The sequence below is a fragment of the Aphelocoma coerulescens genome, chromosome 17 (assembly GCF_041296385.1).
Source record: "Aphelocoma coerulescens isolate FSJ_1873_10779 chromosome 17, UR_Acoe_1.0, whole genome shotgun sequence".
Taxonomy (NCBI): domain Eukaryota; kingdom Metazoa; phylum Chordata; class Aves; order Passeriformes; family Corvidae; genus Aphelocoma; species Aphelocoma coerulescens.
This window is the reverse complement of record NC_091030.1, coordinates 7,431,230-7,456,974: the sequence shown is the minus strand read 5'-3', so window position 1 is coordinate 7,456,974 and position 25,745 is coordinate 7,431,230. Positions and strand designations below refer to the sequence as shown.

The window sequence follows — 25,745 nt, the reverse complement described above, 5'->3', positions numbered from 1 at the left end:
CACGGCCAGCACAGCTGGCTCCAGCCCTGCGCAGCCCCTGGCCCGTCCCAGGAGTGGGGGGGGGCACACACCAGGCACGGGAGTTTATTTATTATTCTGATTTTTTCCCCCAGCAAGAGCAGCTGCTGCCAAAATGCCCCTCATGAGCCGGGCTCTGAGCAAACACGGCGTGGGGGTGGCTGTGTTTGCTGGCTGCCCTCTGCCAGCAGCAGTTCCAGCTCCTGTCACAGTGTGACAGCCACCTGCCCTGGCCCTGGGGTTGTCCCTCGAGCCCCGTGGCCACCAGCCAGTGCGTGGCCACCTCCCTCTGCCACGCTGGGGGTCAGCTCACGTGCTGCCCAGTGCATCCCAAAAACAGGGTCCAAACTGCTGTGCCATCAGGGTGGGGAAACTGAGGCAGGGGGTGGCCAAGAGGAGAGCTCCAAAAAGCTCTGCTCAGCAGGACTCTGTGGGATCCGGGTGCTTTGGGTTCGGGGTCATGTGCTGGTGGTGTTTCCCAAGCCCAAATTCAGGTTGTGGGGCAGAGCTGAGCCCACAGCTCTGATCAGGATGAGGATTGGGGTGGCAGAGGCAGTGCTGACAGTCTGCAGCACGCCTGGCTGGCTCATCCCTGCCATTAACCACGTTTTCTGTGACCTAGAAAACTCCAGCTGGCGCAAGAACCACTGCGCTGCTTTATTTTAGAATGAACCTAAAAATTATAGGGGCAGCTTGAACTGTGTGGGCTCCCTCTACACTGGGCTGACCATCCCAACAAATAACCCCCCTCATTCCTGCTCTGGGGTCACATCAGGGCTCCAAGGGCGCTGTAGGAGCTGCCACTTTTCCCCACTGTCCGTCCTGAGCTTGGTGAAGGGCTCAGGCTGCTGAACTGGACTTGGGCTTGTATTGTTCTAGGTCTGGTCTAACCCAAAGGTCATATTTATAATTAGGACAGGCTGATGAAATGGTTCTGGCCTGTCAAACAGAAACCCCCACTGTAAACAGGAGTTTAGACTTGTTTGCAGCTCTGTGGTTATTCTGAGCAATTCAGTCCATGGAGAAGCCTGCGGGAATTGGGGCTCTGTAAAACTGAGAAACCGGTTTTGTCTTTGGGAGAAGGAGGGGAAATGCTGCTGGAGACAGGGGCTAAAGCTGGAATAAGTGAACCCCACGGGTCCTGTTCAAACCCTTCCCAAACTGGGCGAGTCTGGATGCACACTGGGTACCACAGGGTGTCCAGCCGGCAAGAGCAGAGGGACTGAGGAGCAGCAAGGAGGCACTTCCAGGGTCACTGCTGGATGCTTAAAGCCCCCAAAAATCCATCCCTGTGCTGCTCAGAGCTCTGCAGGGGTTGGTGATGATGCCTGGGGGATCATAATGCTGCTGGGACCCCAATCCCTCCCAACCACCAGCCAAACCCTGACTCCACCCTGACGTCTGTTTCTCTGAGATACCGGCATGAGGCCCTTCAGCAGAGCTTGTGCATCCTGCCCAGACAGGCCCGAGTTCCAGGGGTGAGCCCTGAGCAGAAGGAACAACGAACCTTCAGGTTTACAGATCGAAATCAAACCCTTCTTTTTCTACCCAGCTCCAAATTTTTTTTTTTTTTTTTTTGGTGTTGCCACCTTCCCTTTGAGCTCTCGGGTCTGGCCTAGGAGAGGTGTAAATCAATTTTAACTCTGCTCTTCAGCTGCAGCCGCTGGGAACTGCAGCAGGAGGGTCAGATGGTGCCTTTCCTCACCGTGTTTGCTCTCTGGCATCCAGCTGACAACTCCAGCCAGCGCCGAGCCAGCCCGGGAGGCTGCGAGTCCCCCTGGCCCCAGCTGGGCTGTTTGTTCTCTGCTGGGCACCGAGCCGGGGAGAAAAGCAGCATTTTCCTCCCTGTTTTGAATTTCTCTGCTCTGCCGGACTTTTTGTCTCGCTTGGGAAGCAGCAGAGCCACGAGAAGGGGGACAAGGGAGGTAAGTCCCTCTTTTCTGTCCGCTCGGGCTGGCTCCGCTCGCCTCCGAGTGCTGGTTAATATTTTTTTGCAGCAGGGGCCAAGGTGACGGAAGAGGAGGAGGAGAAGGAGGAGGAGGAGAGCATCGGAGGAAGGCAAGGGCCCCACGACATCCCGGCAGGGAAAGCCAGCCCAGAGCGAGCCTCGCTGGTGAGTGGAGCCTGGTGGGAATGTGCCGTGAGCTGTCCAGGGAACTCCTGCGGTGTCAGGATTTCCAAGTGGGAGTTTGAAGCTTGGGGTGACACCGTGGGGACACCGTGGGGACAGCGGGTGCTCTGGGGGCCGTGTGGCAGCAAGAGGGGGGTCTCAGTGGGGTGACCCCCAGGGCAGACTCCGGTCATGGCCTGTGGCTGGTGTGGGAGGGGCTCTGTGCTGGCCCCACTGCATCCCTCATGGGCACCCAAAATCTTGTGCCGGGAGCAAATCCCGAGCCGCGCCCTCGGCCAGGGCCCGCGCAGGGGTTACGGTGTCCGCAGGCTGGATCTGTCCCCGTTTGTCCCCAGCTGCCATTGCACCTCCCTCTGACAGGGAGCGAACCTGGCACCTTCGCTGTGCCCGAACAGCTCCTGAGCTCCAGGTGGGGAAATAAAAGCGGTTTCTGGAGGCGTGAGCGAGCACGGGGTGGCCGTGCCCTGGGAATTCCCAAGCCCCTTCTTTAAGGGGGTCCCTCTGGAGGGTGTTTGGGAGCTGCACACTGGAAAGGGATCCCAGCAGCCCACTCAGGGACGCGCCCCAGGGCTCAGCATCCAGAGATGGGTGGTGAGGTGAGCAGCGGGGCTGGCCAGGGATCACCTGAGGTGATTTTGGGATTTGCAGGTGGAGATGTCCTACATGAGCCGTGCCTGGCGGGCAGCCGCCCCCCGCCGCCTGCCAGCCCCCTGGAGAAGCCCCCGGCCCTTCAGCAGCGCCTCGGGCCCCACGGCCAAGAAGAGCGTCCCGTACCAGAAGACGCTGCAGGAGGAGGGCCCCGGGAGCGGCGAGCCCAGCCGGCCCCCGCCCGCCTCGGCACAGGTGGTGGTGGTCGGCGGGGGCAGCCTGGGCTGCCAGACCACCTATCACCTGGCCAAGATGGGGGTCAGCGGCGTGGTGCTGCTGGAGAGGGACCGCCTGACCTCGGGCACCACCTGGCACACGGCGGGTGAGGCGCGGGGCGCGGTTCGGGCGCTCCCCGAGGTGGGCACGGGGATGCTCAGGGTTTGGGATGAGCCGCTGTCCCTGGGGTGGATCCATTGCACGGGCTGCGTCTGGATGGGCTGGAGAGTTTGGGCTTTAAGTGTTGAGAATTTCTGGTTTTCCTTCTGCCATAACCTTTTTTTAAACGTCACCCCCCGAATTTCCTTTTTTTTCGCCCCGAGACTTATGCGGCTGCAGGAAAAGGAAACACTTTATTTCCACAAATTTTCCCCCCTTCTTTCAGCCACTTTTCTTTGGCAGGGAGGGAGAGCTATACAAGCTCTTTTTTGGGGTCACTTTTGGGGTCCATCCGCTGCATAAACCCCTTTCCCCCATTCATTTATCGCCCGAGGAGGACAGAAACCGATGCTTTGTAGCTTTCCCACGTATCCACGAGATGGAGCACGAGCCCCGCAGGGTGACACAGGACACGCGCAGGACATGGGGACCCCCTCTGCACCCCGCTCGGGGTGATGGAGAGGTGGCACAGCGTCCGTGCCACCCTGGCCGTGTCCCCCGCAGGTCTCCTGTGGCAGCTGCGTCCCAGCGATGTGGAAGTGGAGCTGCTGGCGCACACGCGGGATGTGGTCAGCCGGGATCTGCCGGCCGAGACGGGGCTGCACACGGGCTGGGTGGAGAACGGGGGGCTCTTCATCGCCTCCAACAAGCAGCGCCTGGATGAGTACAAAAGGCTCATGTCGGTAGGGAGGAGCCCCGGAGTGTCCCCCGCAGGGTGGGCTGCAGGAGGGGGGCGGGTTTTGGGAGCAGGGCTGGAGATCCCAGGGCTGTGGAGCCCCCAGGTCTCTGAATGTCCCGTCCCTCACTGGCTTCCCACTGAAAAGCAGCAAGTGGCCCTTCCAGGGCAGCCTCCTGATTCATAAGGCAGCAAAAATCCATCAAACTGCTCCAAAGTCGGCAAAATTAAATCCAACCATGGATTTTTGACAGTTCAAACAACGGTAGCATCATTTTCCCCATCGTGCAGATTTATTTTTCCAGCTGCACAGGCAGCTCAAATGCAAATCCGGGGCCATATTCCCTGAAATCTGAGCATCACCCCATGATGGATTTAGGGTTTGCCTCACATGGGAGATAAACCTGTCCTGGGATTCTCCTCCTCCTCCTTCAGCAGCGAGTGATGAGCAAATGTTCCTTACCTGAGCTCCCAGTTTTTCTGTCCCTTGGCAGCTGGGGAAGGTGTATGGTGTGGAGTCCCACGTCCTGACCCCATCACAGACCAAGGACCTGTACCCTCTGATGAACATCGATGACCTGTATGGCACCCTGTACGTCCCCAAGGATGGCACCATGGATCCCGCTGGCACCTGCTCAACTCTTGCCAGAGCAGCGACTGCCAGAGGCGCTACGGTAGCTCTTAATTAGTAATTACTCATTAATGCCTGTTGGTTTCATCCTCTGCCTTCCCCATCTCGTCCTTTCCCACCGGGGCAGAGCTGCTCCTGCAGATTTGGGTCTTCCCCGAGGAGGGTGTTGTCCTTCTTGGTTGGGTCACAGTGACGAAGCTGGCAGGAACCGTGAGATCCAGGGGAAAGAGAGGGTGGAAAAAAGACTTTTAGGAGCGAGACAAGGTGCTCAGAAGGCTGCTTAGGTTCACTTTTCTCCGATTTGGGGGCTGCATGTCAGGTGAGGTGGGTTGTCCCCCCACCCTTGTGACCCTGCTGTGACTCTACCACCTTTCCTCTGCCACCAGATCATCGAGAACTGCCCGGTCACGGGTATCCAGGTGAGAACTGATGATTTTGGGGTGAAGAGGGTGCACGCAGTGGAGACAGCCCACGGGACCATCCAGACTCCCTGCGTGGTGAACTGTGCAGGTACAGGGGGCAGGGCACGGGGGAAGATGTGGGACAGGGGCAGCGGCCACAGCTCACAGGTGGCTTTGCTCCCGTGAGGCAGAAACTCTGTGCCAGTCCTTGTCCCCGGTGTGGCTGTCGCCTGCAGCTGTCTGGGGGTGTGGGGGATGGAAAGGGGCTCAGCTTGGGGTCGTTGTTGTCTCTCCAGGAGTGTGGGCACGGGCCCTGGGCCGGCTGGCGGGCGTGCACGTGCCGCTGGTGGGGATGCACCACGCCTACGTGGTGACCGAGCGCATCGAGGGCATCCAGGTCAGTCCTGCACGAGCTGCAGCTCGGCTCCTCTGCCCTGGAGGACAGGGCTGAAGAGGCAGAAAGACCCCTGACCCTTTCAGGGACCCCCAGACCTGTGGGACCCTCCCCTCCTGCCAGGCCAGGCTCTGCTCTTGGGGGAGTGCACACCCTCAGCAGGGCTGGCAGACCACCCTGAACAGAGTCAGATTTAATATTTAATGAGGGTACAACTGGCAGGATAATTTTTTTTCCTCAGGATCTCTGTGTTTGGTGTCTGAAAACAGCCCTCATAAAGATCCCAGACCCTTTCTGAGCAAGCCCCAGGCCTGGCAGGCAGAGGTGTAGCTCTCCAAGCTTTCCTAAACCATCCCGATTAATCTGTTCCTGCCATCTGGCTGTGGAGAATTGCTCGGGAGTTGAAGGAGGCTTCATTCTCTCAGGCCCCAGCACTCTGAGGGTGACACATTAATTGGTTTCCAGGTCTGTGTCTGACCTTTCAGCACGAGGTGCCTCGCTGTAAAAATGCCATGGTCCACGGTTACATTTCTGTCCCAGTAACTCCACGGTGCCCTACGCAGCCAGGAAGACTTCAGAGGAGAGGCTGCAGCTCGCAGACCTCGGTGCCTCCCGTTCAATCCACTTAATTCCACTTGTCAACACGGCTTGCAGCAGGCCCTACACCGATTCTTCAGTGTTATCTAAATGTTTCCCCATCCATTATTCACGAGAACAAATCCCTCATTCTTCGTGCACCGCTGCCTGCGCGTGGAGCTGCCGCATCCTCCTGCAGAGGCGGGTGGCAGAGGAGTGATGATTCCTGAGCTAGGATCAACCACAGGGGCTGCTCGCCGTCCCCAGGGCACCCCTGGGTGCTGCTCAGGTGTCTGTGGAAGCTGCTCTGCGCATGGTTTGGCCAGGTTTGCTGGAGCTGAGCTGGGTGCTTTCCTCTCGGGGCAACGCAAGTGCCCAAATTTCGGCGCTGAGGGAACACCCAGAGCCACTGCTTGTCCCATCCTCAGCACGTCACTGCTGCAGCTGCCCACCCTGTGCCCTGGACCTCGCTGGGTGCTGCAGGGGTGTCCCCACAGCTCTTGGCCTCCTCTGACCCCTGCACTCCCCCCTCCCCATTTTTCAGAACATGCCAAACGTTCGTGATCACGACGCCTCGGTCTATCTCCGTCTCCAAGGCGATGCCCTTTCCGTGGGTGGATATGAGTCAAACCCCATCTTCTGGGAGGAGGTGAGTGGAGCCGGGAGGTTTTCTGGGGGAACGAGGCAGGTTTCCAGGGAAGCCACCTCGGAGGAGTGGGCGCAGGCGTGAGCGCTCAGCCCCCGCATTCTGCGGGTGCCAACCTCCGGTGGCTGGTGGGGAAACCAGGGGGGAGCATCTTCCCTTTGGGGCTGTCTGTGGCACAGATATGCAGTGCAGGAGAGCCAGAAGTCCCTGTGCCCATCCCTCTATCCTTAATTCAGACTTCTGGTTTGTCTGGATTGTTCATGAAAACCCAAAACCCGCAGAGATTCAATGCAGCCTCGACTTATCTTCTCCGAGGCTGCCAGACGTGAGAAGGTCTCACACCATCTATTCTGTGTCTTGATTTGTGTTTCTCAACTTTAGGTATCTGAAAAATTTGCTTTTGGCCTCTTTGACCTGGACTGGGATGTTTTCATGCAACACATTGAAGGTGCTGTCAACAGAGTGCCAGTTCTGGAGAAAACAGGAATTAAATCCACCGTCTGTGGGCCAGGTAACGTGGCTGTGGTGGCACCGTGGTGACACCGTGGTGGCTGGGTTTCTCCAAGGATCTTGCTGGAGGCAAAGGCCAACTTTATAACCTGGGGAGAAGAAGAACTCCCTGAGCACAGAGGAAGTGCTGCTGGTCCGGCTGCAGTGGTGGCATCTTCCAAGGGGTGGCATTCCAGGCCCAGCCTGGGTGGAGGAATAGAGTCACACATCCAGAGACTCACAGAATGCTTTGGCTTGGAAGGGATCTTCAAAGATTATCGAATTCCAACCCCCTGCCATGGGCAGGGACACCTTCCACTGTCCCAGGCTCCTCCAAGCCCTGTCCAGCCTGGCCTTGGACACTGCCAGGGATCCAGGGGCAGCCACAGCTGCTCTGGGCACCCTGTGCCAGGGCCTCCCCACCCTTGTTGGAAATAACGTCTATCTTATAATTTCCTATGACCTTATAGATTTCTTATCATCTCAACTGACCCTCTTTCAGTTTAAAACCATTTCCCTGGGGAGCTGATTGCCTTGTTCCAGTCTGGGAGTGAATGGATTTCCAGCTGATGTTGTGGCCGCTGGACTGGAAAATTAAGGGGCAGATGTTTTTAAGCAGTGGCTGTTATTTTACCAAGTGTTATCTTCTCTAATTATTTTTACTACTTGCTCCTGGTCCAGTGACATGAGATTTATCCAGATTTACATCCCAGGCAGTCTGGTGTGGAGTTAAAGCCATCCTTGCAGTGCCAGCCATCGAGCCCGAGCCCTGCACACTTGGTTCGGCCTTAAAATCCACTGTACACTAAAAAAATCAACTGTAATAAAGCCCTTTTTGCTGAGGCACTTAAAGGGAAGCTCTTTGGGTTGTATGAGGGGAAAGTGTGGCACATCTCTGGCCCTGCAGCAGATCAAACATGACTGGTACAAGGTGGAGACCTTGGCCCTGGGTCCAGTGGTTTGATTACACTGTGGTGTGAGCAGAGCAGAACTGGCTGCTGGTAGATGAATGTCTCCTCTTTGTAGTACAATAATGTCATTTCCCAAGGCTCAGCTCTCCTCCTCTTCTCCTTCTTGATTGAAACCAGCAGCCTGTGGCAGCTGAGTCACGCTGGGCTGAAGCAAATGGCCAAGGCTTTGTCCCCTCTGCTGTGGTCACTGTGCCAAGGTGCCTGGAGCCCTCACCACCCATCCCAGGGCAAAGTCAGCCGTGCTGGCAGGGGAGGTGCTCTGGCTGTTGCTCCATTAACTCCCTGAGTTTGTAGCCTGGAATGTGTGTGCAGGGGTGCTGGCACGTGAGGAGCTGCTCTGGTGACAGTGGAAATATTCTGGCTCTGCTCCTGCCTTCTCTGGAGCAGTGGGATCAGGAGACACAGATGGGGCATTGCTGAGTGGGGAAAGACCACACTGAACTCAGTCTTCCCTCTCTCCTTCCGGATGGATGGATGGATGGATGGATGGATGGATGGATGGATGGATGGACCACCATCAAACAGGGAGGAGGATTGCACACGACTGTCAGGGGCTTTGCTGTCCTCCCTGCTGAGGATTTGCAGAGGGATTTCCAGGGCTGATGGCCCTGTGGAAAAGCACTGGCAGCAGGAGACATTAGGAGCACAGGAGAGACATCCCCAGCAGTCCCTCAGCTGAACCAAAGTCATGAAATCTCCCAGCAGGAACTGATGAAGGTGGAATACAGTCACCACCAGGAAATAGGGCTCAGAGGCTGGCACAGCACCAAACAGATCAGTGTAGCACCCTTGACTGGGGGATTGGGAAGGAAAAAAGAGCCCTCACAGTGCCTCGTGTACCTTCCCCTGCGTGCAGGGGAATTCATTTTGCTTCCCAAATTTTCAGTCTAACTCCCAAAACCTGTGCTGGGAAGTGCTCGGTGTTGGTCCAGTTCTGGCCCCACTGATCTCTCTGGGAGCAGGACGGGGTCAGCATGGGAAGCTGCAGGAAACCTGTTTGTAAAGTGTGTGACACATCCCCAAGGTGTGTGATCCCCCCTGTCCTGGCCTCGCTGGCACAGCCCCTCTCTGTTTTTCAGAATCGTTCACAGCTGACCACAAACCCCTCATGGGAGAAGCTCCGGAGGTCCGAGGGTTCTTCCTCGGCTGCGGCTTCAACAGCGCCGGTAAGAGAGACCTGAGGGGATCATCACCTGCTGGCATCGGATCCCAGGCAAATCCTGGCATTCCACAGCCGTGCTTGGCCTCCTGGCATCATCTGCATGCCCCCCTCTCCCCCAGGGATGATGCTGGGAGGCGGCTGCGGCAGGGAACTGGCTCACTGGATCATCCACGGCCGCCCGGAGAAGGACATGTATGGCTACGACATCAGGCAAGTCACCCTCACTGCCCCAGCTCCCTCCTCATCCCTGGTGCTCCCTGGGGACGCTTTCCAGGCAGGGCTGGATGCTGGATTGGGAATGCCCAGGCAGTGTCTGTGTCCCGAGTGCCCACGTGGGGTTTATCTCGTGTGCCTCACTCCTCTCCCACACAAACAACTTCCAGCAGGCGCGAGGAGATGGCGCTGATGGGGCAGGACGGGGTAATTACGTTTGGGTTTTGTTGTTCAGTTAGTGCCGTGCCTAATCCTCTAAGTTAATAATCGGGGGGATGATTTCAACAGCACAACAATCAGCTTGGCCCCCCTCTGCAGCACCACCCGGGCTGGGAGTTGTGACTGTGCAGATGTTGGCTCAGTAATTGCTTTTGGCTTGCTTGATTACCTTTGATTGGGTTTGGGCTTCCTTACAGGGCTGCAGTGACAGCAGCCACCTTGTTGGGGACAAAGCTTTGAAAATCTCTCGTTTCTTCAGTGGCCAAGCTGGGAAAAGCCACATTGGCTTGGGCTGGGGGACTGAGGGGCCTGCAGAGACTGGGGGGAGATGCCTCCAGCTGCCCCCTTCCACCAGCTGGGCTCGGGACGAGGATGGAGAGGTGGAGAAATCCCAGACCAGCACAGCCCCCCTGACCTGCACCGAGGGACTCCAGCCCTGCTCAGGGCAGCCAGGAGCTTCCCAGCCCTTGCATCTCCATTACCCAAACATCTCCCATGTCCCCTGTGCCCTGTCATCAAGCTGTCAGTCCCATTCCTTCCTTTTGGTGACAATTACCAAGCTCCTCTTTAAATAACTCCCTGTTCCTCACATTTCAATATTTATCCTCTCAGAACATTTGCTTGTAAATATTTCATCTGGCAGCTGTTGCCCGCTTGCTGCTGTCAAGAATTCAGCTCGTTGGTGAAGGGGCTGAGGCTGATGGGGCAGCCAGGGGTGCTGGTGACATGCCATGTGTCACCTTCTGCCAGCAGAAGAGGCAGCTACTCTCAAAACTCTTGGGGAGCATCCTTTGTATCCCTTGCAGGGCTCAGCCCCACTGCCCTGCCTGTTTTCTCCACCCAGGCAGCAAGGAGGGAAGCTGAAAGTATCATTTTAGAAGTGCCTAGAAATGACATCTTGTCTTTCAAGCCCTGCCTGGCTCCCTTTCTCCAGCCTTGGGAAAGGTGCCACCTGTGCCCAGGGCAGCTCTCCCCGAGTTACAGATCTCTGGGAATAACAACCTGACCATGGGCTGAGCTGGCACATTCCTTCAAGGAGCTTTTCTGTTTGAAAGATGAAAATACATCAGATGAATTGAAAATGATTTGGGGTGTATTTATATTTCAGCCTGGGGAGAACTGGGTGAAAAATGTAAGGAATGTCCAGGACTTATTCCCTCATCAGGGCTGTGTTTAAAGCCGGCGTGTGCCCTGAGGCCGTTCCCATGTTGAAGTGGGGCAGAATTAGCCTCAAGTTTCACTTTTTTTCTATTTCCGCTCCTCAGCAGGGCTGTCTTCTACTCGCAGTTGCTCTGGGGTGGGGCTGGGAGCTCGGTGGGGGCTGCAGCTCCGATGGTCAGCACCACGGCATGGCCAGCACTGAGCCCTGCTTGGTTCTTTTGCTCTCCCCACAAAACTGGAGCAGGAAGAGCAATTTTACACCAGCAGCTGCACTCACATCTGGGTCTGGTCAAAAGAGCCATGACTGGGAGGGCTCATCCAGATGTTGCCATCTCCCTGCCTTCCAGGAGGTTTCACCACTCCCTGACCGACAACAACCGCTGGATCCGGGAGCGCAGCCACGAGTCCTACGCCAAGAACTATTCCGTCGTCTTCCCCCACGACGAGCCGCTGGCAGGACGCAACGTGAGGAAGGACCCCCTGCACGAGGTGAGGGCACGACCTGGGCTGGCCCTCACAGCAGCAAAAAGGAGCTCACAAGGAGTGGCTGCAGCTGTGTCACTCCCCAAAACCGCTGTGCTCCCATCCATCCTTCCATCCATCCATCCATCCCTCCATCCATCCATCCATCCATCCATCCATCCATCCATCCATCCATCCATCCATCCCTCCATCCATCCCTCCATCCATCCATCCATCCATCCATCCATCCATCCATCCATCCATCCATCCATCCATCCCTCCATCCATCCATCCATCCATCCATCCATCCATCCATCCATCCATCCATCCATCCATCCCTCCATCCATCCATCCATCCATCCATCCATCCATCCATCCATCCATCCATCCATCCATCCATCCATCCATCCCTCCATCCCTCCATCCATCCATCCATCCATCCATCCCTCCCTCCATCCCTCCATCCATCCATCCATCCATCCATCCATCCATCCATCCATCCATCCATCCATCCATCATCCATCCCTCCATCCATCCATCCATCCATCCATCCATCCATCCATCCATCCCTCCATCCATCCATCCATCCATCCATCCATCCATCCATCCATCCCTCCATCCATCCATCCATCCCTCCATCCATCCATCCATCCATCCCTCCCTCCATCCATCCATCCATCCATCCATCCCTCCCTCCATCCATCCCTCCATCCCTCCATCCATCCATCCATCCATCCATCCATCCATCCATCCATCCATCCATCCATCCATCCATCCCTCCCTCCATCCATCCCTCCATCCATCCATCCATCCATCCATCCATCCATCCATCCATCCATCCATCATCCATCCCTCCATCCATCCATCCCTCCATCCATCCATCCCGGGGAGATCCCTGCCGGATCCCAAAGCTCACTGTGAAGGTTCTGGGGCCATGGGCAGTTTAATGGTAGAGATGCTGAGCATTCCCATGATATTGAACTCAGCAGGTCTGGATCGAGGCAAGGGAAGAGGGGAGAGGAGGGCTCCGAGGCTGAGTGGGTGCCAGGGGTAGCTGAGAGGGCTGAGGGTGCTGAATGCTCCCAGGAATCTCCTGTGCCTGCTCTCCGTGTCCTGCTCACGGTTCAGCAGCAGCTTCTCCCCAGAACAGTCTCTCAGTGTGGATGAGGCTGGGACACAAGGAGGGATGTGGGAAGAGGGATGTGCCTCTGGAGATGGTTTTGCCAGCACCCCCTGAGTGGTTTTGCTCCCAGGGCTTTCTCCTTCTCCTGCCTTTCCCAGCCACTTCCTCACACATATCTCCATAGCTGGACGCTCTCAAGATGCAGCAGTTGAGAGAAAAACCCAATTCCCAGGATTTTGCTGCACCAGCAGCTCAGAGCCCCCCAAATCCCTCGAGGTGCTCAGGGTGACTCAGCTCCAGAGCCTCATCCCAGCCCTGGCAAAGCCACCTTTCCCAAGCCCATTCCTGCTTCTGTTTGCCATCACACCATTCCTCTTCCTCTTCCAACTGGAGGGCAGAGGCTCAAGCAGTAAAACAGACACCCCTGCCCGCCGGCCCCCGGTGTTTGGTTGACAGCTCAGTTGTTTTCTGTCACTGAGGATGCAATTTATTTTTTAATAGCATGTCTAATAAGCGATGCCCACTTGACTGACAGCCTGGCATTTATCCGTGCAGCTCCAGAACATGTGCTGTGTTTTATAAATAGGCACTGAATGATTTCTGAGATGTTCAACAAAATCCACTCTTTTCCGAGCTGAGGCTCCAAACAGAAATGTCTTAATGGATCCCTAATTAATTGCGTGCATGGAGATTTTCCTGAGAGCACAGAGGAGGAATGAGAAGGTTGTCGTGTAAATATTAGATGTTGTTATATAATTACTCTGTAAACGTGGTGGGGAATCCTGTTGTCTGCACGTAGCATCTCCTGGTCACTAATTTGGGCACCCTAGTGCAGGTTTTGGTGGGCTGCACAGCTGGGCTGTGGATCTTTGCCCCTTGACCAGCCTTGAGGAAAATATCCTTCCTGAGGGGGACAAAAATCAGACAATTCTTAGGTTTGACACTGTTCTAAAAGACAAACTGCAGGGCTGATTTTGGCTGTTGATAGCCAAAGCCAAGGGGTCACAAGTCTGGTCTTGAGCCCACATTTGCACCCAAGGAGGGCAGCCTGGGTGCTGCTCAAAAAGCTTTTTAAAAAACCTTTTTGCTCCCCTTTTTTTTTTGTGTAGGAGCTGCTGCGACAGGGCTGTGTTTTCCAGGAGAGGCACGGCTGGGAGAGACCCGGCTGGTTCAGCCCTGGGGGAGCAGCCCCGGTAAGAACAGCACAGGTTGTGGGGGGTGTTCAGCCTGGAGGGACCAACTGTGGTGGGGATCCAGGTGGGGAGGGCAGGGATGCTGTGGTAGGAACCCTCACCATTGGCAGGGATGTTGGGGTGAGGATCCATCACTGAGGGCAGGGATTTTGTGGTCAGGACTCATCCCCATGGGCAGGGATGCTCTGGTAGGACTCATAACCATGGAGAGGGATGTTGGAGTGAGGATCCATCACTGAGGGCAGGGATGTTGGGGTGAGGATCCATCACTGAGGGCAGGGATGTTGGAGTGAGGATCCATCTCCATGGGCAGGGATGTTGGGGTGAGGATCCATCTCCATGGGCAGGGATGTTGGGGTGAGGATCCATCACTGAGGGCAGGGATGTTGGAGTGAGGATCCATCTCCATGGGCAGGGATGTTGGGGTGGGAACCCATCACTGCCAGGATGGGGACCCACCACCACAGCCAGCTCTCCTGGAGTGGGGTGAATATGGCACGGAGTCCTTTGGCTTCGGCCTCACATCCTCTTCCTCCCCATCCCTGTGCTCCCACCGCTCCCCCAGGTCCTGGACTACGACTACTACGGCGCCTACGGCCGGGAGCGCCACAGGGACTACGCCTACAACCGCCTGCTGGGGGACGAGTACACCTTCGACTTCCCCCCTCACCACGACATCGTGAGTGGGGCTGGCAGCCCCTCCTGCCCTGCCAGAGCTGCCAGGGAACTGGGGGAGCTGCTTTGGGTGGATTTGGTGATGCTCAGAGGGAGGGGAAGCTCCCAAACTGGGAAAAATGTTCCAAAAGTATGAAGAGAAATGTGTGGCCCGTGCTCAGAAACCTCGGGGGAGAGTCCATGGGAATTATGCTGCTGCTCTCCTAAAGCGTTGAGACCAGCTTGGGGGAAAAAAAATTCAATTTGATGAAATTCAGGTGTTATTAATGATAACTGTCACTGAGTTAGTGAGGTAAGGAATGGGATCAGGCACTCAGGATGGCCTGTCAGGCTCACTCCAGCGAATACCTGATTCTTTCAGGAGCATTTTGAAGCTGTGCAGCCTTTAAAGGCACCGGGCGAGTGTCCTGGTATCATTTCCCGTTATGTACATGGTTTGATTTGTGCTTCCCTTTGTGGGCTCAGAGCATGGCTCAGCCTTAGCGCCGTGTTTGCTTTAATTGCAGATCAAGAATGAATGTTTAACGTGCAGGAACGCCCTGGCTCTCTTTGACATGTCTTATTTTGGGAAATTCTACCTGGTTGGGCCTGAAGCTACGAAAGCAGCCGACTGGCTGTTCAGTGCTGATGTGAGCAAAGCTCCAGGTACAGGCTCAGCTCCTCATTTTGCTGGGGAAATCACACCCCAGAACAACCCAGGGGAACCCAGACTGGCTTTTCCTCTAAATGCTGCCTTTGCAGAGGGTATGGGAAGGGTGTGGGAGAGGCTGCTCTCCCTGTTCTCACCAGAGTCTGGGTCCTGCCTCGTTTGCACAGGGGCTCAGTGCTCGGAGATGCTCCCTCGGGGATGAGGGAGGGGGTTCTGGCCCTCTGGCTCCAGCTGTGGCTCACATCTGGAGCTGCGATGGGTGCTGGAGTAAATCAAGCACAGCCCCCGCCAGCTGTGGTTCGTTGTTCCCTTTTCCGAAGCAGCCTTTCCAAGGATGCAAGTTCAGCTCTTCACACAGGAAAGGGGAAAAAGCCTCCTTCCTTTCCCCTTCCTGCTGCTGGCACACCCAGGCTGGGTCAGGGCAAAGCCAGGCGGATGATTTAACGATGGGGACGCATCTTGCTGCTGCCCACCTCCCTCTGCCCCACGGCTCCGTGCCGGGGCTGGCTGATGGGCAGCGGTGCCCGTGTGCCCTCGGCAGGCTCCACCGTGTACACCTGCATGCTGAACCGGCAGGGCGGCGTGGAGAGCGACCTGACCGTCAGCAGGATCAGCCCCGGGGCGCCGGGGTCCCCCCTGGCCCCAGCTTTTGAAGGTAAAAGCCCCGAGCCCGAGGATGCTGGAGGGGGGAGCGTTCCTGCGGGCGCTGACTCCATTCAGTTCCCAGCCTTTTCAGCTGTGTCAATGCACACAAATTTTGGATTTAACTCCTTTGCTACAATAGAATGTTGGGGTTTTTAACAGGTGAAGGTAACTCTTGCTGTGTGCAGCTGCCTCCTCTCAGCTCTGCTGCCTCAGGAAAGGGAATTTTGGTGTTTTTCTCCCTCTGAGAGGGAGCCACGTTGTGCAAGTCACAATGTACCCTTTCCAGTCCTGGGCAGGTTCGTTCCAGCACCTCCTCCATCCCTGCCCCGCTGGAGGGGCTGCAGGCACGGGGGTGATTGCATTTTCCTAATGGCAGCCACCTGGCTTTTTCCACCTCTCTCCTCCGGTCCCCGTAACCCGATTACAGCCCCTGTCCCCGGGGCCCTGCACTGCTCATCGCTGTTATTGGGTTTGTCCAGCTCCGGCTGGCGGCTCTGACCTCTGTCCGAGTCCTTATCAGCTGCAATTAAGGGGGATTGAAAGGCAGCAGAGCGGCCCTGGGGGCAGAAATGGCATTAGGCAGCTGCGGAGGAGGATGCTGAGCTCGCCTGTGGCCAAGCACAGCGTGTGCACTGGGTGGCCGGTGCCACAGAGCCCTGTCCCCGCGCTGTGCCACCTTCAGGTGAGCTCTGGGGCAATCTCACCCTGTTTGTCCCAGCAGCGTGGGGTGCCAGTGACTTCATCCCTTCCTTGTGGGAGAATCCTTCTTCCCTCCTGTCTGGGACCCTGGCACAGGAAGCAGGGTGGGAAGTGGCTGGCGGAGCTGCAGGTTCTGTCGGGCACTGGAGGAGTTTAATCACAGCAAAGTCTATTTTTCCAGTTACAGTAGGTGGCTGCACTTATTACCATTATGACAGAATACCAGAGAGCAATTTCGTAGTGGCAGGAAAGACAGCGGGAAGATTGATTACATATTAATCAGCTCTCAAACACCATCCCTCGGGATTTTTCCGCCCAGGATTACTGAGGAGATGAAATTCTTCCTTGTGTACAGTACAATCCTCACACTGGTTATGGGCTGGTCACTGCAGTGATGCCTTAGGTTTTAATTTTTCTATTTTTCAAATCCTGCACTGCCTGGTGTGTAACTCTGGAGTTCCTTGGAGCCTGTTCATTTCTGCTCTCTGGTGCCAGGCAGACATAACAAAGCCTCTCCAGGCCTGCTCTCCAAGGACACCCAGACCGTCCTAGGCCCTAAAACTATAAACCAAAAGCTTCTAAAGGGAGGGCAAGCGGAGGGAAAATTACCTCATTAACTGAAGCTTTAATTGGAGAATGAACCCTGCTATGCCAATGAACCAAACCTATAAAAGTGTGAAGAACTCGTGCCCTGCCGTCCATCTCGGGGTCCATGTTGAGAACAGCCTCAGGCTCCCCAGGGGTACCTTTGAAGGCCTTTCAAATAAATACCTGCCTTTATTCCCTTACTCCTGTCTAGTCTCTGTTTCTAGGAGGCCTCTTAAGGCCTCAGCAGCATTCCCTGCTCCCACCTGTAGCTCACAGCTCCCCCCACACTTGAGGCTCTGTTCTGTACTGGGACAAAAGTGCTGTTGGTCTCATGGAGATTTTTCCTGTGATGCTCACACAAACTCTCACTTTTACTGGTTTTCACTGTGCTGAGCCCCACAAAAAGCAGTTAGCAGAGCCCCAAAGCCTTCCCTAATCCCACTACTCTTTAACCCCCCCTTTTTTTGGCAGTCCCCACTCGGGGCTGTGCAAGCTGGAGAGACTCAGGGCTGCACTTCAGGCTCTGCAGAGCAGAACCCACCCAGCCCAGCACTTTCAGCCCTGAAAGGCTGCCCGGGGCTGTTTTCCAGGGGATGGCTACTACCTGGCTATTGGCGGGGCCGTGGCCCAGCACAACTGGTCCCACATCACCACCGTGCTGCAGGACATGAAATTCCAGTGCAAACTCCTCGACTGCTCGGAGGAGCTGGGCATGATGAGCATCCAGGGCCCCCTGAGGTGAGCGGTGTGGCCCCCTCCCTGCAACCTGACTGTGGGGAGGTGGAGGGAGGGATGCAGGGAGGGATGCAGGGGTGGAGGGAGGGATGCAGGGGTGGAGGGAGGGATGCAGGGAGGAATGCAGGGATGCAGGGAGGGATGCAGGAGTGGAGGGAGGGATCCAGGAAGGGATGCAGGGATACAGGGAGGGATGTAGGGATAGAGGGAAGGATTCAGGGATGGAGGGAAGGATTCAGGGATGGAGGGGGGTTAGCCTCAGGTGCAGGTCCCCACGTTGGGCAGGGGTAGGTGTGAGCCCCATGACAATGAGTGCTGACCCAGCTAGGGTAACACTCCATTTTCCATGGGACTGAAATTTCTTTTGAGGCTCCCACAGCACTGCACATCAGCCACCCCAGCTCCTCTTTGGAGTGAGAAGTCTGTCTTGCCAGAAAGATGAGGGAGAAAGTTGTAGGGATAACCCTCAGGGCAGGCTGGGAGCTGAGTCCCTTCACTGCACCCACTTTGCTGTTTCCCCACAGCCGTGTTGTCCTCCAAGAAGTGCTTGACACCGACCTCAGCAACGAGGCCTTCCCCTTCTCCACACACAAAATCACCACGGCTGCAGGATGCAAGGTAGGAAGGGGCCATTCCTCAAGCTCCCAGAGAGCTCTGGGCTCTGAGAACCCAGCAGCCTGCACAGCCAAGAGTAGAATCCCAGACTGGTTTGGGTTGGAAGGGATCTGAAAGCCCATCTCATTCCACCCCTGCCATGTCAGGGACACCTCCCACTGTCCCAGGGTGCTCCAAGCCCCGTCCAACCTTGCCTTGGACACTTCCAGGGATGGGGCAGCCACAGCTGCTCTGGGCACCCTGTGCCATCTCCCTCTGTTAGGAATGTGTCTCCCCATTATTGCAGAGGTTTTGTTGTGGTTTTTGTTGGAAAAGGTCAAAACCCAGAGTGGGAATGGGGTGTTTCCCTCCCTGACTGCCTGCCAGGTGCCACCCCACTCTCCCAGCCCTCCCAGTGGTGCCACAGCCTGGGCTGAGCTTGGGGAAGGGACGGGGTGACTCATGGCTTTGCAGTGATGCCAGAGGAACGAGAGATGTCTCCATGGATTAGGGTGAGCAGTGCTGATGAGATCTACCTGACACTCCAGACACTTTCCATTTCCCCCTCCTCATAAAAAAAATGGGGACAACTTAATGTAAATCTTGTCAGGTACTGGCAGTAGGGACTGGGCAGCCTGGCAGCTGCTGTGTTTGATCACAGCAGAAGCCTGACAGCCCTAAGCTTCCTGTACAGGCACAGATGATCCTGCTTCTGCTTGGGCTCCAGGGCTCACATAGGCCCTGAAGCTGCTGATTGAGCCTGCTTGAAACACCCTAAATAGAAGAGTTGGTGACCATGAAGTGTTATTTTCTCAAAGGAGAAACGTCCTGGGAAAACCTGCACCTGGCAACTTTGGGTATCGGGGAAAAGCTTTTGCAAGGTTTCCCCGAGAAACTCTGCCTTGGTTTCTCAGTGATGGTTATCCCACATGAAATATTCCTATGGCTGCAAAAACACTTTGGAAGAGAGGGTGGAGTTTGTACCCCATCCTTCCCATGGGAAATCTGGGCAGGCCTTGATCCCAGGGTATCCTTCTCCTGCTGGATGAGCCAGCTGGGAGGAGGGACGGTGCCCAGGACTCGCTCTGGCTCTCGGGCTGGTGCCTGGTGGGGGATGAAGGAGGTGAAGGTGAAGCAGTAAATCTCATAAAAGGCAGCAGGAGAGCCGGGAGCTGCAGCAGGCTGGATGTTGAGGAAATTGGGTTAAGCCACGTGCGGCCACTTTTCATTCAGAATTAAAATGGCTTTAATTCGACTGCAGCTGCCTGCTGAAGGGATTGCTGCTAAATCAAATTAGGGCGTCTTGATTTATGAGCAAGAGCCTGGCCAGGCCTTAAGGTGGTTTAACTAAGGCACAGACTTTGCCCAAGTCAGATTAATCTCCAGACCATCTCCATGAGTGCACCCTGGGCTTTGGGTGCCCAACAGCTCAACCCACAGCAAGTCCAGGGTCACTTGGAGGGGAACCGTGGCCTGGGGGACTTCAAAGCCAATCCACTGGTGCAGGTTGTCCAAACTGCTGGATTTTAGTCTCCATTAATCCTCCCCACACCCTCTCTTGTCAGCCTGTAGCAGGCCGATATCATCTTGTAATAATCTGCTTATCCCCCAGGAAAGGTGCAGAAATGCTCCAGTCTCCACAGGTGTGATGAGTTTATTTGCATTTCACCTCAAGTTTGTAAAAAATAATCTGGTCCCTCAAGGGAGACAGAGCTGGCAGAAGTTTTGCGGGTTCTTTGGAGTGTAAACTCCCTGATGGACAGAGAAAAGCTTTCCTGCCTGAGGGGTGTGGGCTGGGAGGGGATTCCCTGCCTGCTGCCAGGGCCACCCTTCAGGAGGTCTCCTTTGTCCCACTGGACAATGAACACCAGGGACTCCATCCCACACTGGAATCAGAGTGGGAGGATTTCTCAGGGCAGCAGGCTGAAGCCCTTGCTGATATTATCGCCTTCCAAGGGGATTAAACTGAACCCAGCATCTCAAAAAAGTTATCACTGAGATTTCCCTGCATTAACTCGTAGTTGAACAAAATCAGCTGGAGTCAAAGGAGAGTTCCAGCAGCGTTAATGACTCTGGAAATTATGGATTGGTTTGTGAGTTTATATATAGAGTCTCTCATTGTATGAAACAGCAGAGAAAGGTCCCCCTTTGAATCTCACTGCTGGAGACAGGGGAAAGTTCAGGTTTTCCTATTCTACAATACTTAGAATGCTTTTGAATCGCTGCACAAAAACCCAGGAACTGATTCTATTTCACAGCTCCAGCTGAAAAACCTGTTCCTATGGGAATCCAGCAGAACTGCTGAGTCCAACCCTTGGCATTCCCCTCTGTGGTGGGATGTGAATCCTGCCTGGGGTACACACACGAGGGGGCAACCCCAATCCCTCCCTGTGCCGAGCTGATCACTGGCACCCCAGTTTTCCAAGGATACCTCTTTTCTGTGGGGCACTGCTCTTGCTGGGATGCTCATCCTTACCGAGCAGCAGTGGTTTGAGAGGAAGCTTCTCCCAGGAGTAACTTGCTCTTGGTTGTAAAGAGCACTTTAGCTGCAGTCACAGACAGGGTTAATGAGCCGGGAAGTTGCCTGTCAATCCCCGGAGCATCTCCTGCCGCAATGAAGACAGAAGGTGGCTTGCAGCAGCCTCATCCCTGGCTGTTCCCTAATTAGATGACACCTTTGTGTAGAGGAAAAGCCTCCTCTGAGCCCCCTCTGCCTGTGCCCCTGGGCAAGGGATTGCCAGCCTTTGTGCCTGGCTGTGGGGCTGTGCCAGGACCAGGGCAGGGAGGGGCTCCTGGCATGGCTCCTCAAAATAAATTCCCCATCCTGTGTGTTCCCTCCTCCTCCCCACTCCTACTGCAGAGGTTAAAGCTTCTTACAAGCTGCCTTAAATTCTGCTTGAGGACCTGATTTTTTTGCTTGGGGAAGCAGGAATGGATTTGGGTTCCCAGCCGTGCCCCCTGGCCATGCTGGCAGCACAGAACCCAGGCAGACCTTGGGCACTTCTGCCTGCTCTGGGCAGCAGCTGCTGGTGTCTGTTTGCATTTGTCCCCGGGATTAGAGAGCACAGCTGGCACCAGAGCTCAGCAAATGGAAAAATGCAGCTTCTGCCCCAACCATGGCCAAGCCAGCCCCAAAGCCACCAGGACCAGCCTGGAAGTGTGTTCTGAGCTGAAAACTGCTTTGTTAAAAGGCCAGGTCACAATCCAGAGCGAAACTCTGGAGTTAATCTCTCTCCCAAAGCGAGCTCTGCCTTTGCAGGGGATGTGTATCTGAAGGGATGAACCAGAGGGGGTTTGTGGGGGAGGGAGAGGAGAAATGCGATGGGATGAATCAGAGGGAAAGGCAGCTCAGGCTCAGGGGCTGTCTCCAGGGAAGGTGGCTGCGTTGGGGTGGTCCCAGCTGGCCTGGAAAGCTTTGGGAATGGAGATGGTTTCATAGGGACAGCAGGAGGGTGCAGGCAGGGCTGCCTGGGTGAGAAGCTGGGGGAACACGGGCCTGCAGTGCCAGCATGGTCTGTTCCCTGGGATTGCAGGCAGGCTCCATCCCTGGGAACGAGGCTTCCCTGGAGAAGCACTGAGTCCCTCGTGCCGATCTGCTCATTCCTCCTTGGGGCTTCATGGATTTGGTGAGGAGCCAACCTGGCAGCACAGCTTTGGGACATGACCTCCGTGGGGAAACCTGAGCATTCCTGGTGGGAATGGGATGTGGGTCAGGACACTGGGCTCAGCCCCTGCCCAGGAGCCTTTGGGTGCCTCTGCTGTGGGAGCACTGTCCAAGAAGGGAACACCCCTGGAGGAGGGACGGTAGTCATGAAGTGCCCCAAAAGTAGGACAGTCCTGCTGGGGACCAGCTTCCCTGTCTCAATGGATCAGCAGAGGGAGACAAAAGCCCGACTGGAGCTGGAGCATCACATCTAACCTCAGCCCTGGATTCCATAGCCAGAGGATGCTGCCAGCAGCCACCTCTGCCCACTGGCACTGACGGGAGCTGGGTTTGAGGTGCCAGGCACAGGTTGTGCAGAGATGAGAACTTCAGTCTGACCCTGGCTTCGTGCATGAGGGAGAGCACAGAGCTGCCTTCCACCACAGGGCTCCCAGGCAAAGCTGGCTTTTCCCCGATATGGGCGCATGTGGCCTCTGCCACCCTGCCCAGCCCAGCTCCACTGCAGGGATGTTTGACCTCTTGCCTTTGCAGGTCCGTGCCATGAGGCTGTCGTTCGTGGGCGAGATGGGCTGGGAGCTGCACGTGCCCAGGGCTGACTGTGTGAAGGTTTACCGGGCGGTGATGGAGGCAGGAGCCCGGCACGGCATCGCCAACGCCGGCTACAGAGCCATCGACAGCCTCAGCATTGAGAAAGGTCCTTTCCTCCTTCCAGCAGCACTCTCTGCTTTTCCTCCAGCAGGGGAACCAGGGCAAGGAGCTTTTCCCAGCTTCAGGGTGGGTCAGTGTGGCTGGAGGTGCGGCAGAGTCTCAGAATGGTGACACCTCCCCAGTGTGGGCTCCTCTCGAGGGTGTTTCATCCAGGGCCAAGTGAATGAAGGGCAGCACGTGTCCAGGGGGCAGGGCTGATTTCTCGGTGTCCTGGTGCTGTGACAGAGATCAGTGGGTGACCCTGCTTGCTCCCTGCAGGGTACAGGCACTGGCACGCAGACCTGCGCCCCGACGACACCCCGCTAGAAGCAGGCTTGGCCTTCACCTGCAAGCTCAAGTCCAGCATCCCCTTCCTGGGCCGGGAGGCTGTGGAGGCTCAGAAAGCCAAGGGCATCTTCCGCCGCCTCGTGTGCTTCACCACGGAGGAGTGAGTACCCTGCTGGGTCTGCTCCCAGCCCAGGAGCACCCCTGGAGCAGCACCGAGCCCACCCAGCCCCGTGTGCACACACACAGGTGCCACACCTGGCACACGTGGGGCTCGGCTGAGAGCCAGCTCAGCTGTTTTCCGTGCTCTAATTCCATCTCTAATTTAAATCCCACCGTAAATCCCCTGGTGGATGTTTAATGGGAGCTGTGAGCGGTGTGATGGGGTTGATCTTGTTTCGCCCTGAGCAGTGGGAGGCTTTGCAAATCGGGCTGGAGGGACTTCGGGTTCAGCAGGGGGAGATGAATGAGCCTGTGGGCAGTGGGAGCCCTGGCACTTGGGCTGGCCTGGGGCAGAGCCAGAGTCCCCCCAAACCCCTCCGCCCCGTGGTGGGGCTGTGCTGTGGCAGCTCTGCCCGTGCCGTGCAGGAAGGTGCCCATGTTCGGCCTGGAGGCGGTCTGGAGGGACGGGAAGGTGGTCGGCCACATCCGGCGGGCAGATTTTGGATTTGCCATCGACAAAACCATCGCCTACGGCTACATCCGTGACCCCGCGGGCGGCCCGGTGAGTGCGGAGCCCCGGGATGCCCGAGCCTCGCTGCCTGCAGCCGCACGGACCCGCTGCTGTCACCTGCGGGGACGGGCAGACCAGCAGCTCCCTCCTGCTTCCCCCGTGCCGGCCGCAGGGTGAGGGGTGTCACGGCTCGCTGGCAAAGCTGGTGTCACCCACTGTCACTGTGGGAGGTCCCAGCACGGCTCAAGTGCTGCCTCGGGTGTTAATTGCAACCGAATATTTAATTGCAGTAGTGGATTAACTCACGTTGTAGGGAGCCGTGGCCAATAGGAGCAGGGCAGGCTCTTAATTAACCCTGGGAGGCTCGTGGGTAATCAGTCAGGCGCCCTCATTAAGCGATGTGCTGTGGGCAGAGGTCGGGGTGGCATCTCCAGGGTCTGTCTCTGTGCCGACTAAGAGCTGTGTGTGTGCTGTGATTCCTGCTCCTGTTTGCCTTGACTTTTCATCCTGCATCCCTGCAAGAGCCCCAAGGCAAGTGGGTTTGTGGGCCGGTTGCCCCTGGGAACCCCTTTTTCTCCCAGTGATGAATGTTCCTCCTCTGCCTCTCCATTTTCATCTCCTTTTTCCCTTTTCCCCTTTCCTTTCCCCTTTTTTCTTTCCATCGTGTACCTCCACAGGGGGAAAAAAAAAGAAACCTAAAAAATTTCAAATACTGATTTTTTTTTTTTTTTTTTTTTTTTTTTAACAGAGTGCTTTTAACAGCTCTTTTCCTCCTTTCTGCACCTCCTCTTGGGATGGTAGAGCTGCGTTTTGTGCAGGGAGCAGATCTGTGGGGCGGGTGGGAGCTTGCCCAGGGATGGAGATGGGATGCTGGCGTCCTACAGGGGTTTGTTTTTCCATGGCTCTGCCTCGCAGGTTTCCCTGGATTTTGTGAAGAGTGGCAGCTACGAGCTGGAGCGGATGGGAGTGACCTTCCCGGCCCAGGCTCACACCAAGTCCCCGTTCGACCCCGACAACAAACGCGTGAAGGGCTTTTACTGAGGCTGCTGCGGATGCCGAGAGGGAAGAGGAGCTGCCGGCTGAACTCCCGGCCCCGTGTGCCCCAGCTGGCTCCGGGGTCAGCTGCAAGGGCCGGGCACCCGCCTGGAACTCGCCAAGTAAATTTGGGTCCGATTAGAAGGGAGAGGAGGAAGAGATTCCAAAAAGTCCAAAGGCTCTGATGCGCTGTTCTCCAAGCGAAGCGCTGCCACTGCAGCAATAATTGTTTTCCCCGGGTTAATTGGCCTGCAAACAGCGTTTGGTCTCACTGCACATTAAGTGGTTTCAATTTTTGACTTTGCTGGAAACTCTTTTTCCCCCCCCCAAAATGTAGTTTCAGGCTGCCTGGAAATGAATTTTTTTTAAACCAACTCTGCTGTTATTACAGCTGGAGCCTCCAAACCTGCCGTCCCTCTGCTCCCTTGCTGCGTCCATCCCCACTCCCATGGGTGTCACCTCATCCTGGCTGTGCCCTGGGGCTCCGTGCTGGGGTGGGGGCCGTGGAGGGAAGGGGCAGGAGCACAGGGTCATTGTCCAGGCTCACGATGTGGGTTCTGCTCTGCCAGTGCTGTTTGTGTGTCATAAAACCATGGAATCATGGAATTGTTTGGGTTGGAAGGGACCTTAAAGCTCATCTCATTCCATGGGTTCCACGGGCAGGGACACCTTCCACTGTCCCACGTTGCTCCAAGTCTTGTCCAACCTGGCCTTGGACACTGCCAGGGGCAGCCACAATTTTTCTGGGCTGCTCCTGGCACAGGCTGTGGTGTAAGGTGGCCAACGGGGGCACTGACCCCACAGCTGCCCTTGGCCCCATCCACTGGCAGCTCCCTGGTCCCTTGTGGCACCTTCCCGAAGGTCACCTTGGAGGTGGCTCCTTTAATTCCTGATGGAGAGGGGGATGCTGGCAGGGGCTGAGCCCTGAGCTCAAACCCCTGGAGCCTCTGGCATCTCAGAGCCAGCCTTGGGGGCAGCAGGGAAGGTTTGGCCTCACATGCATATGGCCTGGACTGAAGGGAAGGATCAGCAACTCCCAGCCCGTGTCCATCACCATCCCTTGCTCTGGTCCCCTCGCTGGGCTCTCTGCTGAAGCTTTCACCCGCCTGAAGAAATAATGTCACTCCCTGCTCTTCCCTTTATTTCCCTTGACTAGGTTTGCCTGGGTCATACCCGCTTTAGAGCTGATTTCAATTCCTTACCCTCGTGCCACGGGCAAGAGCGTGAACTCTGAAATGCTTTGGTTTTACTGAAAACATTAAAAAACAAGATTGAGATGAATTTCTCCTGAATAGGAGGTGACTGCACTCCCTCTGGCAGGCGGAGG

At 56.2% G+C, this 25,745-nt stretch overlaps 1 protein-coding gene across 2 annotated transcripts; it reads left to right on the top strand.

The window, feature by feature from the left end:
- The first annotated feature begins 1,668 nt into the window (after positions 1-1,668).
- Positions 1,669-25,699, top strand: SARDH (sarcosine dehydrogenase). 2 transcript variants are annotated; one of them, XM_069031477.1, is made up of 22 exons: positions 1,669-1,943; positions 2,019-2,131; positions 2,798-3,119; positions 3,677-3,855; positions 4,343-4,522; positions 4,866-4,989; positions 5,177-5,277; positions 6,395-6,499; positions 6,878-7,007; positions 9,036-9,122; positions 9,238-9,328; positions 11,059-11,200; positions 13,406-13,489; positions 14,055-14,168; positions 14,671-14,809; positions 15,355-15,468; positions 17,336-17,483; positions 18,005-18,098; positions 22,270-22,432; positions 22,705-22,873; positions 23,299-23,434; positions 24,299-25,699. In XM_069031477.1, the coding sequence occupies exons 3-22, from the start codon at positions 2,804-2,806 to the stop codon at positions 24,422-24,424; spliced, it is 2,742 nt and encodes a 913-aa protein (XP_068887578.1). In that variant the 5' UTR covers positions 1,669-1,943; positions 2,019-2,131; positions 2,798-2,803; the 3' UTR covers positions 24,425-25,699. The 2 variants fall into 2 exon arrangements, with proteins under 2 accessions (XP_068887578.1, XP_068887576.1); XM_069031475.1 differs by having other exon boundaries at positions 2,016-2,131.
- Positions 25,700-25,745: the final 46 nt, after the last annotated feature.